Below are 13,947 nucleotides of genomic sequence, written 5' to 3' on the forward strand. Positions count from 1 at the left end.
CAGAGGGGGGGGGGCCGGAATCCCCTGACTCTGGGGCCAGTGCCTTTTCCACAGTGACAGGGAGGGTGATGTGAAGGAAGGGGACCTTGGTCAGGAGAGCGGTGGGACTAGCAAGGGTTGAGATGCTACAAGATCACACGGGAGACCTGGGGAGGGTCCCATTCCAGGCTCCTCACACCTCACTCTGAGCCATGAGAACATTTCTAAATGTCCCCCACTCCACCTGATGCGTCCACATCTTCAAGCCCTGCTCAAGATCAGCCTCTTCATGACACTTTTCAGATATGGAGTAAGATTTCCTTTATAGTTTTCTAAATTATACCAGTGCACGATGGGTGTGAGATTTGAATATCACTTGTGTGAGGAGAGGGGGTCAGGGAAGAGTGTTGTGTAATTGCCTTCCCATTCTTTTATGTTGTGTGCCCTACTCTCCTATTACACAACACACATGCCCACACAGTCACCTGCCTTCCCTACGCATGGATAACTAGGTCCTCACTAAGTACTGGAGCTTTCTCTGAATGCACTGGTTCCTGCTTTAGGAATGCACTGTGTGCAGTATTTCTCTTCAGCTGTGTCTCAGTCACCTCCAGGAGTCCCTGCATTTAGTGCCTTGGGCTCCATGGGTGACCAACCGTTCATCTGCCATGACAGTGAGAAGATGAAGACAAAGTCTTGAGTCCAGGGGTTGATGGAGGAGCCAAGGCATTTTGTTGGCAAGACCAAGTTCTTCACAGGCCAGAGGAAGAGTAAGCACTTAAATCTGAGAAATGTGCAGCGATACTACAACCAAACCACGGAGCATAGTCTGAACAAAGAGCACCCACGAAAGCAGACAGGTTGGTGCCGGGAAGAAAGCAGAAGGCGCCGTGCAGACGACATCAGCCCAACCCCCAGGGACCTGAGACCCTCTTGTCAGGAATTCCCCTAGTGGCAGCTGGGGCAGGCAGGTGTGCACAAGCTGTCACTAGAGATTGAAGGCGGCTACAGTCTAATCAGAGGGGCAGGGTCTTCGTGTCACTGACTAATTAGCTAAATGACTAAGCCAACTCAGTGGGTCAGGGACACTTCTTTAGGTCACGGTAGGCTGGGCACCTGGAAGTATGACCTACTGTTTGACCTCATAGAGCTTAAAATTAAGATAGGGAAGCAGCCATACTTCTGTGATCGCGTTATTGAGCTTGTGAGGCATAAGAGAGGTAATGAAGACAGGTACCTCCTTAGGTCAAATGAAAAGCAGAGAAGTGGTTACAGAGTTGACAGACCAGACACCCCACTGAGAAGGGAAAGTGTCATGAATGAGGTGGAACTTTGTGTAGAGTCTGATGTGTGTGTGTATGATTTGGGTTGATAGGAAGGGGTGGGATTCCAAGCAGGGAGAGGTTAGGGTGGGCAAGGTGTGGGGTGAAAGTGGACAGAGTGATTTCAGGGCATAGGTTATAGTTTAATAATTTCTAGTAAATGTCATGAGAACTTAGCATATGAAACAGTTAGGGAAGAGATTTGCATGTGGATTCATGGCATAAATCAGCGAGAGGCTCAACTAAAGCTGAAGATGGAGGCTGCTCAGATTTTACCACAAGATCCATACAGAAGCTTGAATTCCACAGTTTGCCAAATGGTTTGGTTACAGGCACCGAGAGTCCTGGCTTCTAAGGGCTCACAGCATAGGAGGAGAGAGACATTGGGCAGTGAAGTTTGGTACTGTGTGTAAGTAATGGACCAGGATCTTTTGTAAAGCTTTCTCAGGAAGTGGGAACAAATCTAAAAAGAGATGCTCCTATGATTCTCATCATGTAGGAAATGACAAACATTTTACGAGCTGTGTGCAGGAACTGTTGGAGGACCAACATATATCCTTCTTTTATATCACAAGATCATAGTCTACAGGGTGAATGTTCCCTGCAGAGCAGCCCAGTGGAGTGGTGCAGGGACAAGGGCTGGAGGGCCTCTGCTGGCATGCTCTGCCCTGACTGACACTGCCTAGTCCTGGAGAGGAGTTGGGAAGACCCCCAACCCTGCAGTTCACCATGACTGGGGGCTCCAGGAGGACACAGGACAGTGGGCGGTGGCAGGATGGCTAGGACAATGACAACCACCTGAGTTTGGACATGGACTTCTGCCATCTGTGGTCGTCTCATCATTGCCCGCTATCCTGGCACAGATGGGAGGCCAGTAGGCATCATGGTTTGTAGTAGATGCTTTAGAAGGCCTTGTCTTAGCCCTCCCTGTTTTGTCTTCCACAGACCCTACCAGAACCACGTGACCCACCACCCCTTCTCTGACTATCGGGTCACCCTGGGGTGTGGTGTGCCCTGGGCTTCTGCCCTGTACATCTCACCCTGACCTAGCAGTGTGCCAGGGAGCACCAGACCCAGGACAAGAAGCTTGTGGAGACCAGGCAGAAGAGGATGGAACCATCTAGAAGTGCTTGGCCATTGTGTTGTCTTCTTGAGAGGAGCACAGATTCACATGCCATGTGTAACATGAAGGACTGCATAAGCCCATCACCATGAGACAGGATTAAGGAGAGGATGAGGAGTGGAGCCAAATATCAGGGAAACAGGAGCCCTTCTAGAGACTTGCAGCAGAGTCCAGGCACAGAGACACCCCTCACCTTTCCTTTACTCCTCAGATCCATTTTCCCAGCCACTATGCTCATCGAGAGGGCACCTGCTGACCAGGTTCTCCTTGGAGCTCTCATCACTGGGGTTGTTTGAGCAGCAGTTCTGATGGTCGGAAGTAGAGTTGCTGGAGGTGTGCTCTAGAACAACAAGAACTTGGGTGGGGAAGAGGTCCAGGTTTCTTCCTTCTGATCTAGAACTTCCCAACCTCAGTGTCCTGTTCATTCTGAAGGTAATGTGGCAACATCCTTCTGTGTAGCAAAGCCTGGGGTAGGGGGTGGGGGGCACACCAGGGTGGGAGAGCAGTTAGAAGGTGAGAGAATGAAGACCTGCTGGACGCCCAGAGTCCCAATACCAGGCGGGCAGTGCACATGGCTGCCGCTGGATTCCAGGATCTCCATCCAAGGGCACATCTCCCACTCAGGAGAGCTCCAGGAGCAGGCATGCTGAGATCCAGAAAGTACCAGAGTCCCTAGGGAGTGGGATTCTTTCTAGTGAGACAAATATTCTCTGGTTTTTCTCCCTCAAGATACTAAAATTTTTAAAAAGATGAAGTGGGAGTCAGCCAGACCCCAGTTGAAATGGCAAATGTGAAGGGAGTGCGTTATGTGATTGTGTGTCTGTCTCTCTGGGTGGGTTCACAATCCCATAGAAATGTGTATGGGTATTTGTGTATGGAGGTTTGTATAGATGTGTATAATTGAACATACATATGGGGGAGAGAGAAAGAGAGAGAGAGAGAGAGAGAGGGCACCCACTGCTCTGAGGATTCCTCAACTGTACCTCCACACTGGCCATTTCATGGTTGCCTCACCACCACCCCATGGGATAACGTGACATAACAGCTCTTCATCCGCAGGAAGTGAGAGGGGCTCAGGCTGATGAGTGACAGGGAGAACTGGTACTTGTCATGTAGGAGGAAGAAAACAGGAGCTACATTGGTGGGACTCTCTTCCTCCCCAGAGTTCTGGTTTAAGGGATTTGCATGAATTGAATCATTTCAACCTCATAATAGTCCTATGAGATAGGGAAAGCTATCAATTCCAATTTACAGGCAAAGAAATCAAGATCACTTAGAAGTTAAGTGACTCAATTCACTGAACGATAATTCTAACAAAACAGTCAGACTCCTGAGCCCAAGAGCCCATCGTTTTCTGTTTGTTTTGTTTTGTTTTTCATTCCTGGAACTGTTCACCTGCTGCATTAAGAGTCACCTCATTCTGTGGCTCTGACAGCTTCTCCTCCTCCAGCACTGAGTCTTGTGAAGGGTATGCATTTCTTACAGTCCCTATAAGTAAGTCCATGGGGTTTGAAGTGACAGAAGAGTTGGTTCTACATTGGCTGATGGAGTTCATTTGCTGCAGATGGTGGGAGAGAGGGTCACACCTAAGCTGTACGGAGTCCATGGTGTGTGCATCTGGGCTGTGAGGTGGGCTGTCCACAATGCTGAGGGGGAAAGACCAGCTATGGGGGGTGGGGGCAGAGTTTCTTCATCACTGTTCTATTCACAGCCCCAAAGCATAGCCCTGTGCAGGCCTGAGAGACACTGGGGTGGCCATTCATGTCCTTCTAATCCCTGCTGTCCCTGTCTTCTCTGTTTCTAAGTGACTTCCTGGTGATACCCGCTCTCCAAGGTGAGAGGTGTGGCCAAGTCTAGCCTCACTCTCCTCAAGGTACTTCCTCCTACCCTGCCTTTCCTCACTCATGGGGCTTCCCAGATGCAGGGAGAGCAAAGAACTTGACATTCACGTTGTAAAGAGAAAACAGGATGTCTGTCTTCAAGAAATGGAAAGCCTGCCTTAGGGGGAGGACTGAGAGTTCCCTTGTTGGTTGGTGGGTTGGGGGCCATAGTGTCTTGCTGGATGTAGATGGAAGGCTGAACTCAGTTTCTGGTCTAACACAGCTGCTTGCCTTAGCAAAGCTTGTAACTTGAGAAGATAGTAGAAAACTGGAGAGGTGGAAGTCATGATGCTATATGATCCAACATCACCACTGCCACATTTTATTGGTTAGAGGATTTTCCAGGTCCCACCCACACTCAGTGGGAGGAGACTCCACAAGGCCAGTGGACCAAGAGGTGGAGACCATTGGACTTTATTATAGAATCTGTTTGCAAGAGGGTGTTCCAGTTGACAGATGGCAGGAATGGAAGGTACCACATTCTCTAAACTGAGTGGATTCATACACAGGTACACAATCACTGAACAAGATGATTATCACTCTGAGTGTCTCGTTGGAGAAGAGAACTGCACAGCTGAGTTGTGTTATTAAAGCAGAGTCCTAGATACAAGATTCACATTATCGTTGGAAAGGTCTGTCTCAACTTTGTCGAGCCTGAGAGGTCATCCTCTCTGAACATTTCCCCCTTGACTTGTCAGACCTTCCAAACCTCTAGGAAAGCACCATCACTAAACTGAACTTTTTCTTTTTGCTTTCCTGTGTCATGCTCCCATGCAAATCCTGGTCTCCCACTATTTCTTCCAGTTTGCCACATACAGGATCCCACAAAGTCACTTCTTGTGATTCCACTTTGTTGGTTTCTTTCCCTTCATCCATTTTCTTTCTTAATGATATTCTTTTGTAATGATGAGTCAGTTACACAAGACAGTTAGTATTCTCTACCTAAACCTTTTCACTAATTTATGGACCAAATGGGCAAAGATTCTCTTTCCAAGTCTCGGCTCATTCCCACACAGCGAAAAGACACAGAGGTAGGGGTCCTGGAAAGTCAGAGATTGGCACAGAAGGTCATCAGCAGGAGACATTTAGGTCACAAGGTATGTACCTGCATCTTCTTTCTGTCCCTAGCATGTGGCACAACACCTGGCCCACAGTAGGCACTCAAGAAGCTTCTGCCTGGAGGGTGCTTCCCAGAACTCATTATACTAGTTGCATTTACCAGGTTATTCACCTCACTGTGAATTCCTTTTATTTCTGTAACTGTGGCCTAGTGGAGAGCTGACCCTCTACTACTGCCTAATATGTGTCTGCTAAATGGAGGTAGGCTTTCTTGGTAATTCAAAATTCATGTCAACTGACTGAGACATGCACAAGACATAAAAACTTTGTATAACATAAGGGAGTACAGAGTGAACAGTAAATTCCCCCTCCATCCTATCCATTTTTAAAAATTTAAGTAGAGCAAAAATCATCCTTATTCCATAGTGATAGAGTTTCATGGGAACACCGGGTCACTTAGATTAAAACCAGATTCATTCACCAGCTTCCCTTGAGGCTGTGTTTGTCTGTGTGACTACATTCCGGCCATCATGGTGAAGCAGAATGAAGTAGTAGGTGTTGCCCTGAAAGGAGGGAAACTTCCTCTTTTCCTGCTTTCTCTACACTGTATATGGACAGAGGTGTGAACAGTTTGTCTCCCCAGGTGTTACCTTTGGGAGGCTTTGTTTCTTCCCTTCTCTTCCTGTCATGTTTACACAGTTCACCTGTCCTTCCAGCCACGATGACCATCACTGCTGGTGACCTTTTTCCTCCTCCTCATACCATCTGATGGCAGTGGCTATGGAGGTTGAGGTCTATGGAAGAACCCCTCAGGAGGAAAAGGAATGCAGGGTCATTTGTCATTATTTCCATCAGAAACCCCTACTTCCCCAGCCTGGCTTGATGGCCCACCTGGGCACACTTGACTCCAGGTCCCTCATGTCTTGTGCCTGGTGATCCCAGATATACTTTGTATGACTTCACCCTATTCTATTTGTTACCAGCAAGTCACTGTAACCAGCTTCTGTTCCCACAGTGGCTGTCACTCAAAGGCATGAATACAAGAGGATGGGCACTTTGGAGTCATCTTAGAGTCTGCCTACAACAGGGGTGACTTTGGGGACCACCTGAATGCATGGCCTCTCACAGGGCTATGGCCGGGAATGCAGACTTGTATAAATGAGGAGTTCAAGTCCAACAGTATTGGTAATCACTCCCTGGGAATCCAGATAAAAATCATGATGCCAACGTTGTTGCAGCTGGACGTGGCCTAAGGCTCCACCAGTCAGGTGACCACACATCAGACTCTGACTCAGGATGTGGAGACAGGGAAGCTGGGACAGTGCTGATGCATTTGGCACAAGCGATGTGAGTGGCAGTCCTGTCATCCACCTGCCGGGAGCAGTAGCCATAGCAGTCCTTACCTCACGGACCAGTGGTGTGAACAGTGGCATCTGTGACCAGCAGCACGGACAGTGGTTCTTGACCTAGGGTGAGACTATGGATTCTCTTCCTGGCCGTTGGCTTCAGGACTGTTCTGTAGCCTTGGCTGAAGTAAATGACGCATAATACTCTAAATATATACGTGATATACATTTACCTATAAATATACATACTCATAATGTATAAATATAATTTGCTTTATACTTCTTATATTTATCTTAAAAGATACTGGTGCTTGACCTTCACCTCTCAATTCTGCACAGCAGCAAACAGATGCTTCTAAAGAGAAGTAGTCCCAGGTGGACCAGCTGTTCTAAACCATCTAGTGACTCCACTTGCCACTCAGAGAAAACTCAAAACCCTTCTAATCCTAAGGTCTAGACATCTGATGGCATTTTGCATGCTCTCTGCTCCAGCCACAGTGGCCTCTCACCCTTCCTTGAACAAGGACACGCTCCTGCCCTAGTGTGCGTGCCTGGAAGTTCCCCTGCCTGGAAAGAATTCCTTGAGACATGCTCTTCAACAACTCCTTGTGTCCCACACATCTCTCAGAGGTTGCCTTCCCAGTGAGGCTCACACTTACCACCATAGTAAAGTAGCCACCTTCCCTGTCCCCGCACAGGTAACTCTCTGGGTCACCTTCCTCAAAGCACCTACCAACTTCCAATTTCTTTTGTATTTTTTTAATGATTATTTATATTTGAGATGAGGGAGACAGAGCGCAAGTGGGGGAGGGGCAGAGAGAGAGGGAGACACAGAATCTGACTCCAGGCTCTGAGCTGTCAGCACAGAGCCCGATGCGGGGCTCCAACCCAGGAACCATGAGATCATGACCTGAGCCAAAGTCAGATGCTGAACCTACTAGGCCACCCAGGTGCCCCAACCAATTTCCAGTTTAAACACTTCCCTTATTTACCACATTTATACAATATACAGTTGACTCTGAATTACACTGGTTTGAACTGGGCACATCCACCTATCTGTGGACTTTTTTACAATAAGTGCTGTCAATGCAGTTTCTCTTATGTTTTCTTACTATTTTCTCCAGCTTAATTTATTGTAAGAATACATGTTACATATACATGTAAGAACAAAATATGTGTTAAATGACCGTTCCTGTTTTCAGTAAGGCTTCTTGTCAACAGTACGTTATTAATAGTAGTATTTAAGTTCAGGAGAGTCAAAAGTTATACTTGGATTTCTGACTGCTCAAAGGGGTCATTGCCCTCAGTCCCCACACTGTTCCAGGGTCAAGTGGAGTCTGTCCCTCACCCCTAGGACATATTCTCCACAAGACCAGCACGTTTGCCTCTTCTTACTTACTGAGGTGTCTTAGATGAAAAAAAATAGCAGGTCCTGTATGTGGCACACGACATTATCAGTGGAACAATTGGTCAGCGGAGAGGACCTCTGTCTTCTGGATGAGCCTCAGGCACAGCCAGTCCATGGCAGCTCCCGCACAAAGTGCCCCCACCTCACCATCAGTGCCGCCTCTACTTTTCCCCCAGGGCTGTTCCCCCCTCCCTCTTTCTGCTCAGCTCCCCCCTCCCACAGAGTTTCCCCTGCACAGCACAGCACAGCACACAGTTACAGTCTTGTCTTCAGAATCACTATACTCAGCCTCTATGGGGTCCTTTCTCCAACCACACAAATGTACATTAGACCCTGCTTTATAAATCCATGAACATGGATGAGAGCCAGCACCAGCATCACTAAACTAAGGGCAGGGAGAGGGGGCAGAGAGACAGGGAAGGTAGAAACTCTCTGAAGTTGAAAACGGATGAGAAACTCTCAGATTCCTCTCTACCTCCAGAATCTAAAGAATATTCCAGAAGACAGCTCTAGAGGGAGGAGATGGATGAATCTGAAAATTCATGTCTCCAAACCACAGAGACTCCTGTGTGCAGGGCCCACCTTGGCCTGTGGGAACAACAGCCCAAAGGACTCCTGCTGCTGTAACCACCAGGGTCACCTGGGGAGAATGAGACAGGAACTCGGACACAAGAACAAGAACAGGCCTGATGCATCACAGACACAAGGAAAAAAAAATGCCCAAAGATGGGTCTGAGGTCATGACCCAGGATAGAGGCTAGCTGACCCAGTCACAGGAAGCTCTTGCTGCCAAGCTCCTGGTGACAGGTGACAACCAAGTCCCTATGATCACAGGACCTGGTGAAACAAGGTTCCACAGAAGGGGCAAGAACAAGGAGCAGAGACATGACCCAGCTGAGGAGGAGCACGTCACACTAATTATGTACTGAGCACCGACTGGACACAGGCCCCGTCCCCGCTTGGCTCCTCCAGCCCTCTCCTGTCCCCACCTGCAACAGACACGGCACAAGAAACATGCAGGTTCTGGAATGTTCTCATGGCTTTCATTTATTTTCTCTTGCAACTTTGCAAACATTGTCTTTTGTTAATTCTTCAATCCCACATACCCAGAATTACAAAACACAAATTCTTATCAGGATTCTCATTCTCAGTAGGGAAGTAAGGCGTCAGTACTCAGCCCAACATGAAGTAAAGACAGGAATGGAGACAGAACACAAATCAGTATGGGAGGGGTCATGGTGGGCAAGGGGGCCAGTCTCCTGGGTCCTCACAATATGCTAATAGGAATACAGACACATTCTGACACCATCTGCAGGAAGTCAGGGGATCTCGATGTCACCAAGTGGGAGTGTGAACAGATCCTGCATCGCTCAGTCCACCACAGGCAGTGGGTCTCACACTGTGACAAAAAGTCATCATGAACACATCTAGGTCAGTCACATAAGTGCCACACACTCAACATCCCCCCGCATGCTCAAAGTGTCCCTAGTGCCACCACTCCACCCCACATCAGGCCCTCCAGAGACTTACCTTTAGGAACCATTAGAGACGAATCAGAGCCCTGGGTACTGTCGTCGCCTGGGGTAGAACAAACAGGACATGATCAGAGTCACAGGAGTTGAGACTAAAGGAGAAGCTATGGGGGGGTGGGGGGGGGGTTAGCTCCCCATGGGGTCCTGTCTACACTATCCCAGGTTTCAGGGATCACTTCCTCAATACTTAACGTGCAGCGTGAGAGTAGCTTGGTCCTTTTCCTCCTGTGGAAGAAAACAGCATTTAGACACCTGGGACAACTGGACCATGTGATCCTAGAGCACCCTCCTAATCCTAGTTCACAATGAACTTTCCAGAATTCTAACTGAAGACCCAGGACAAGATTGGATACATGAAGAAAGAGGTGTGTGTGGGGGAGGGGGTGGGGGTGGGGGCGTCTCAGGACTACCTGACTTGCTGGGGTTCTGTCCTGAGCAGGGACCTTCCTCTGTGTCCTGTCACTGCTGGGAATCAGGTCCCTGTCACCAGAATTACCAAGTGAAAATCTGTTCTTCAATTTCACAAGTGCTTTGCTACAGAGTGAATGTTAGTAACGGCTCCAGAGTGGGCAGGTCCATGTGTGTGGATGGAAATTCCCAGGAACCAGGCAGAACAATGTGCTACCTAGGAAACCCCCCAGCGGGACAAGTGAACTCAGATCCCCCCCACTCTGTTCCTACCTGAGAACTTCTTCCTCCAGATCACAGCTCCAACCACCACAGTGACCACAAGGACAGCCACACCAGCAACGATGCCCAGGATGGGGATGGAGGGCAGAGAGGATGGCTCTGGAAAGGGAAGGAAGGTGAGGGGCCCAGACCTCTGGCTTCAGTCCTGACTCTGAAATTTCCAGAAGGGCCCTGCTTTCCCTGACACGGGGCTCTACCCCCAACCCTCCTTACCCCATCTCAGGGTGATGGGCTTGGGCAGCCCCTCGTGCTGCACATGGCACGTGTATCTCTGCTCCTCTCCAGAAGGCACCACCACAGCCGCCCACTTCTGGAAGGTTCCATCTCCCGCAGGCCTGGTCTCCACAAGCTCTGCGTCCTGGGTGTGGTCCTGCCCATCATGCTGCCAGGTCAGGGTGATCTCCGCAGGGTAGAAGCCCAGGGCCCAGCACCTCAGGGTCACCTCACGGTCAGAGATGGGGTGGCGGGTCACGCGTGTGTTGGGAGATTCTGAGGAAGAAGAAACAGAGAATCCACACTGTGGTTTAGCTTTATGGGCCACTGAAACTGCATCCACGTGACCATCCTGAAGTGGACAGGACCACTGGTCTGGATGGAAGAAGCACAAAACCCAGAGAGCAGTCTAGCCTTTGGGATCTCCTGATCCTTGTTAAGTTCTGGAATCAGGGAGAGAACCCAGGTAGGAGGCTGCAGGTCCAAGGGGGGAACACGCTGTGGTCCTGAGTGTGGTGGAGGGTGAGTGACTCAGAAAACCCGGAGTCAGATCTCCAAATACGTTCCCAGATGGAGACAAGGCCTTGAGAGGGAAGGTCAGGGTTCACAAGGTGGCTTCCAGGGTCAGAGGGAACTGCTGATGGGTTATTTCTGGGATGATCTCAACCTGCATCCCAGGGAGAGACTGGATTCCTGTCTGTCTTTTATAAAGAAAAGCACCCTCAAGGTGAGTTAGTCTCTAGTAGGAATATGAACTCCGAGGCGGATCTCCCTCTTCCCACCCATGGGAGGGGCATCGTTCTGATACTAAGTCCATTTTCCCTTCCTAGTGGGCAGCCAGCCCCAGTGGAGGGGAGATCGAGGAGGCCCCGCGGTCCCAGTACCTGCGCGCAGCAGCGTCTCGTTCCCCATGTCCAGGTATTTGGCGAGCCACTCCACGCACGTGCCCTCCAGGTAGTTCCTCTCCTGCTCCGCACCACCGGCCTCCTCCCACTTGCGGCGGGTGATCTGTGCTGCGGTGTCCGCTGCGGTCCAGGAGTGCAGGTCCTCGTTCAGGGCGATGTAATCCGCGCCATCGTAGGCCAACAGACTGTACCCGCGGAGGAGGCGTCTATCAGGGCCGATGTCACAGCCATGCATTCTCTGGACGCTGTGCGACCCTGTCCCCGCCCCGCCCCCAGAGCAGCAGTGATTAAGGTGAAACCAAAAGTAAAACCGCCTAAAATCTCCCTCGGGCTCTTCCAGGGTCGTGGGACGGGGGTCACGCGGCCTCGGGACAGCGCTCTGACCCGGAGACTCGGGGCGACCCCGGCCCGTCCGTGAGGATGGCGGTCGTGACCTGGACCCGGGCCCCGGCGCTCACCGGACTCGCTCTGGTTGTAGTAGCGGAGGGCGGTCTGCAGGTTCACTCGGAAATTCTGTGCGTTGTCCTTCGCGATCCGCGTCTGCTCGTCCCAGTACTCGGGTCCCACCAGCTGCATCCACGGCGCCCGCGGCTCCATCCTCGGATTCGGGGCGTCGCTGTCGAACCGCACGAACTGCGTGTCGTCCACGTAGCCCACGGCGATGAAGCGGGCTTCCCCGCGCCGGGACATCGCGGTGTAGAAATACCGCAGGGAGTGGGAGCCTGCGGGCGCGGAGGGGATGAGACCCCGCCCGACCCTCCTCCCCGCTCGGGGCCCTGGTCCCAGGGGAAGGGAACGGGAGGGCAGGGGGAGGGGGACCCGAGTTGGGGAGAGCAGGGCGGAGTCCGGGAGGGTCGGGGGAGGGCAGCCCGGGGCGGGGCGGGAGGCGGGTGGGGGTCTGGGGTCGGGGCGAAGGACAGTCGCCTCCCCCGGAGGTTCCGCGTCCCCGCCGGGCGGTCCTCTCCCTCCTGCCCCTCACAAGCCCTTTCCTCCCGACCCCGCACTCACCCGCCCAGGTCTGGGGCGCGGCCAGGGCCCCCGACAGCAGCAGGAACAGAGTTGGGGGCATCACGACCCGCATGCTCGGGGTCTGGGCTGAAATGTGAGCCTCAGGAGGCGGGTGCGGAAACTTGATACCCCGGAACCGCGGTGCCGCTGATTGGCTTCTCCGGAAATCGGACACTAATAGGAGTGTGAACCGAGGTCGCGTCATCAGTATCCAGGCAGAAGGACCTGACACAGGTTGTGACAGGGAGAAGTGAAACCAGGGCAGATGGGGGCTCCCCAACACTGGGCTTCCCCGCCCCCGACGCCGCCCTGGGGCCAGAGTCCCTGAGAGGCGGGCCTGGGGACCTGGGACTTGGCCTGGACGCTTCACCTACTGCACAGAGCTCTCTTTGTCCCACTGTGTCCCTCAGCCGTGGACCAGGAGCTGTGTGAGTCACTGAATCTCCAGGATTTTGTTCTCAGGATATCTCTACAGTCTTACAAATTAGTGAGGGTCCCAGGGATAATTGTGTGCCTGTGGATTCTATGGATCCTTATTTACCACAGTAGGACTAAAACAGGTTCAAATATTTATTAATTCATGTACGATCACATGAAAACAGAAATATTGTTAGTATGGAAAGTAACAATGTTCCCAAATAAAAGGGGCAGTGAGAATAGTTGTTCTGTTACATTTCACATTTTTGCAAGTCTCTTTCTTGTCTGTCTCATTAGAAGATCACTGGATGTTCAGATTTGCTTCTGCATCTATTGTGTTGTTTTGGTTGAAGTATATGAAAAAAATGTATGTCCTTGACCAAATATAGGAGAATAGTATGTGTCATAACCTTTTCAGATAATTATGGACATTCATCTTTTGTACTATAGTAAATCTACACACCGTTTATTTTCTGTGAGGTTTTAGTAAACTGGAATCTGAAACAGTATCATTGACTGTGTTTTTCTGTTACATTAAATCCATAGGCACATCTGCACATGGAATGGATCTTGTACTAAAGCATGAATGTTTTTAAGTAACGTGTTGTGTGTTGTTTCGCTAAGTAATATAGGTGTTCCAGCATTAATTAGAGTGGAATCGAATTATAAAAAAGTCACTTGTTTGGGGCACCTGGTTGGCTCAGTTGGTTAAGCATCTGGCTTCGGTTCAGGTCATGATCTTATGGTCTGTTAGTTCAAGCCCTGCATGGGGCTCTGAGCTAACAGCTCGGAGCCTGAAGCCTGCTTAGGTTTCTGTGTCTCCCTGATTCTCTGCCCTACACCTGCTTGCACTCTGTTTCTCTCTTTCCCTCAAAAATGAATAAACGTTAAAAAAAATTTTAAAGAACGTCATTTGTTTTAATATTACCACAAATCCCAAAAGAAGAAGTGGTCAGTACTGAGAAGCTGTCAAGCTTCTGGGTGGGTCACAGGTTAAATGGGATGGGCTCATGGGTGATGGGTTCTAAGGAGGGCACTTGTGATGAGCACGGGGTGTTGTATGTA

At 50.3% G+C, this 13,947-nt stretch overlaps 2 protein-coding genes across 7 annotated transcripts in view; both read right to left on the minus strand.

Moving 5' to 3' along the window:
* The window catches only part of LOC125166137 (DLA class I histocompatibility antigen, A9/A9 alpha chain-like), a 48,679-nt gene extending 36,079 nt beyond the window's left edge, over window positions 1–12,600 (minus strand). The window contains exons 1-9 of one of the 6 annotated variants that reach the window (XR_007152363.1): window positions 12,466–12,574; window positions 11,916–12,179; window positions 11,437–11,712; window positions 10,553–10,828; window positions 10,331–10,438; window positions 10,060–10,129; window positions 9,842–9,874; window positions 9,648–9,695; window positions 9,142–9,516 (exon numbers count right to left, since the gene is read on the minus strand). Coding sequence is in view for 4 of the 6 variants with exons in the window: in XM_047859869.1 (XP_047715825.1) it covers window positions 9,512–9,516; window positions 9,648–9,695; window positions 9,842–9,874; window positions 10,331–10,438; window positions 10,553–10,828; window positions 11,437–11,712; window positions 11,916–12,179; window positions 12,466–12,538 (1,083 nt within the window). In the remaining 2 variants the exon portion in view is untranslated. Of the gene's footprint in view, window positions 1–9,141; window positions 9,517–9,647; window positions 9,875–10,059; window positions 10,130–10,330; window positions 10,439–10,552; window positions 10,829–11,436; window positions 11,713–11,915; window positions 12,180–12,465 lie in introns of those variants that run through there. The other 5 variants (XR_007152362.1, XM_047859869.1, XM_047859872.1 and 2 more) reach the window with 5 other exon arrangements.
* Window positions 1–13,947, minus strand: part of LOC125166135 (BOLA class I histocompatibility antigen, alpha chain BL3-7-like) — a 98,743-nt gene that overhangs the window by 36,079 nt on the left and 48,717 nt on the right. The window lies entirely within an intron of this gene.

Source organism: Prionailurus viverrinus, chromosome B2 (genome assembly GCF_022837055.1).
Source record: "Prionailurus viverrinus isolate Anna chromosome B2, UM_Priviv_1.0, whole genome shotgun sequence".
Taxonomy (NCBI): Eukaryota; Metazoa; Chordata; class Mammalia; order Carnivora; family Felidae; genus Prionailurus; species Prionailurus viverrinus.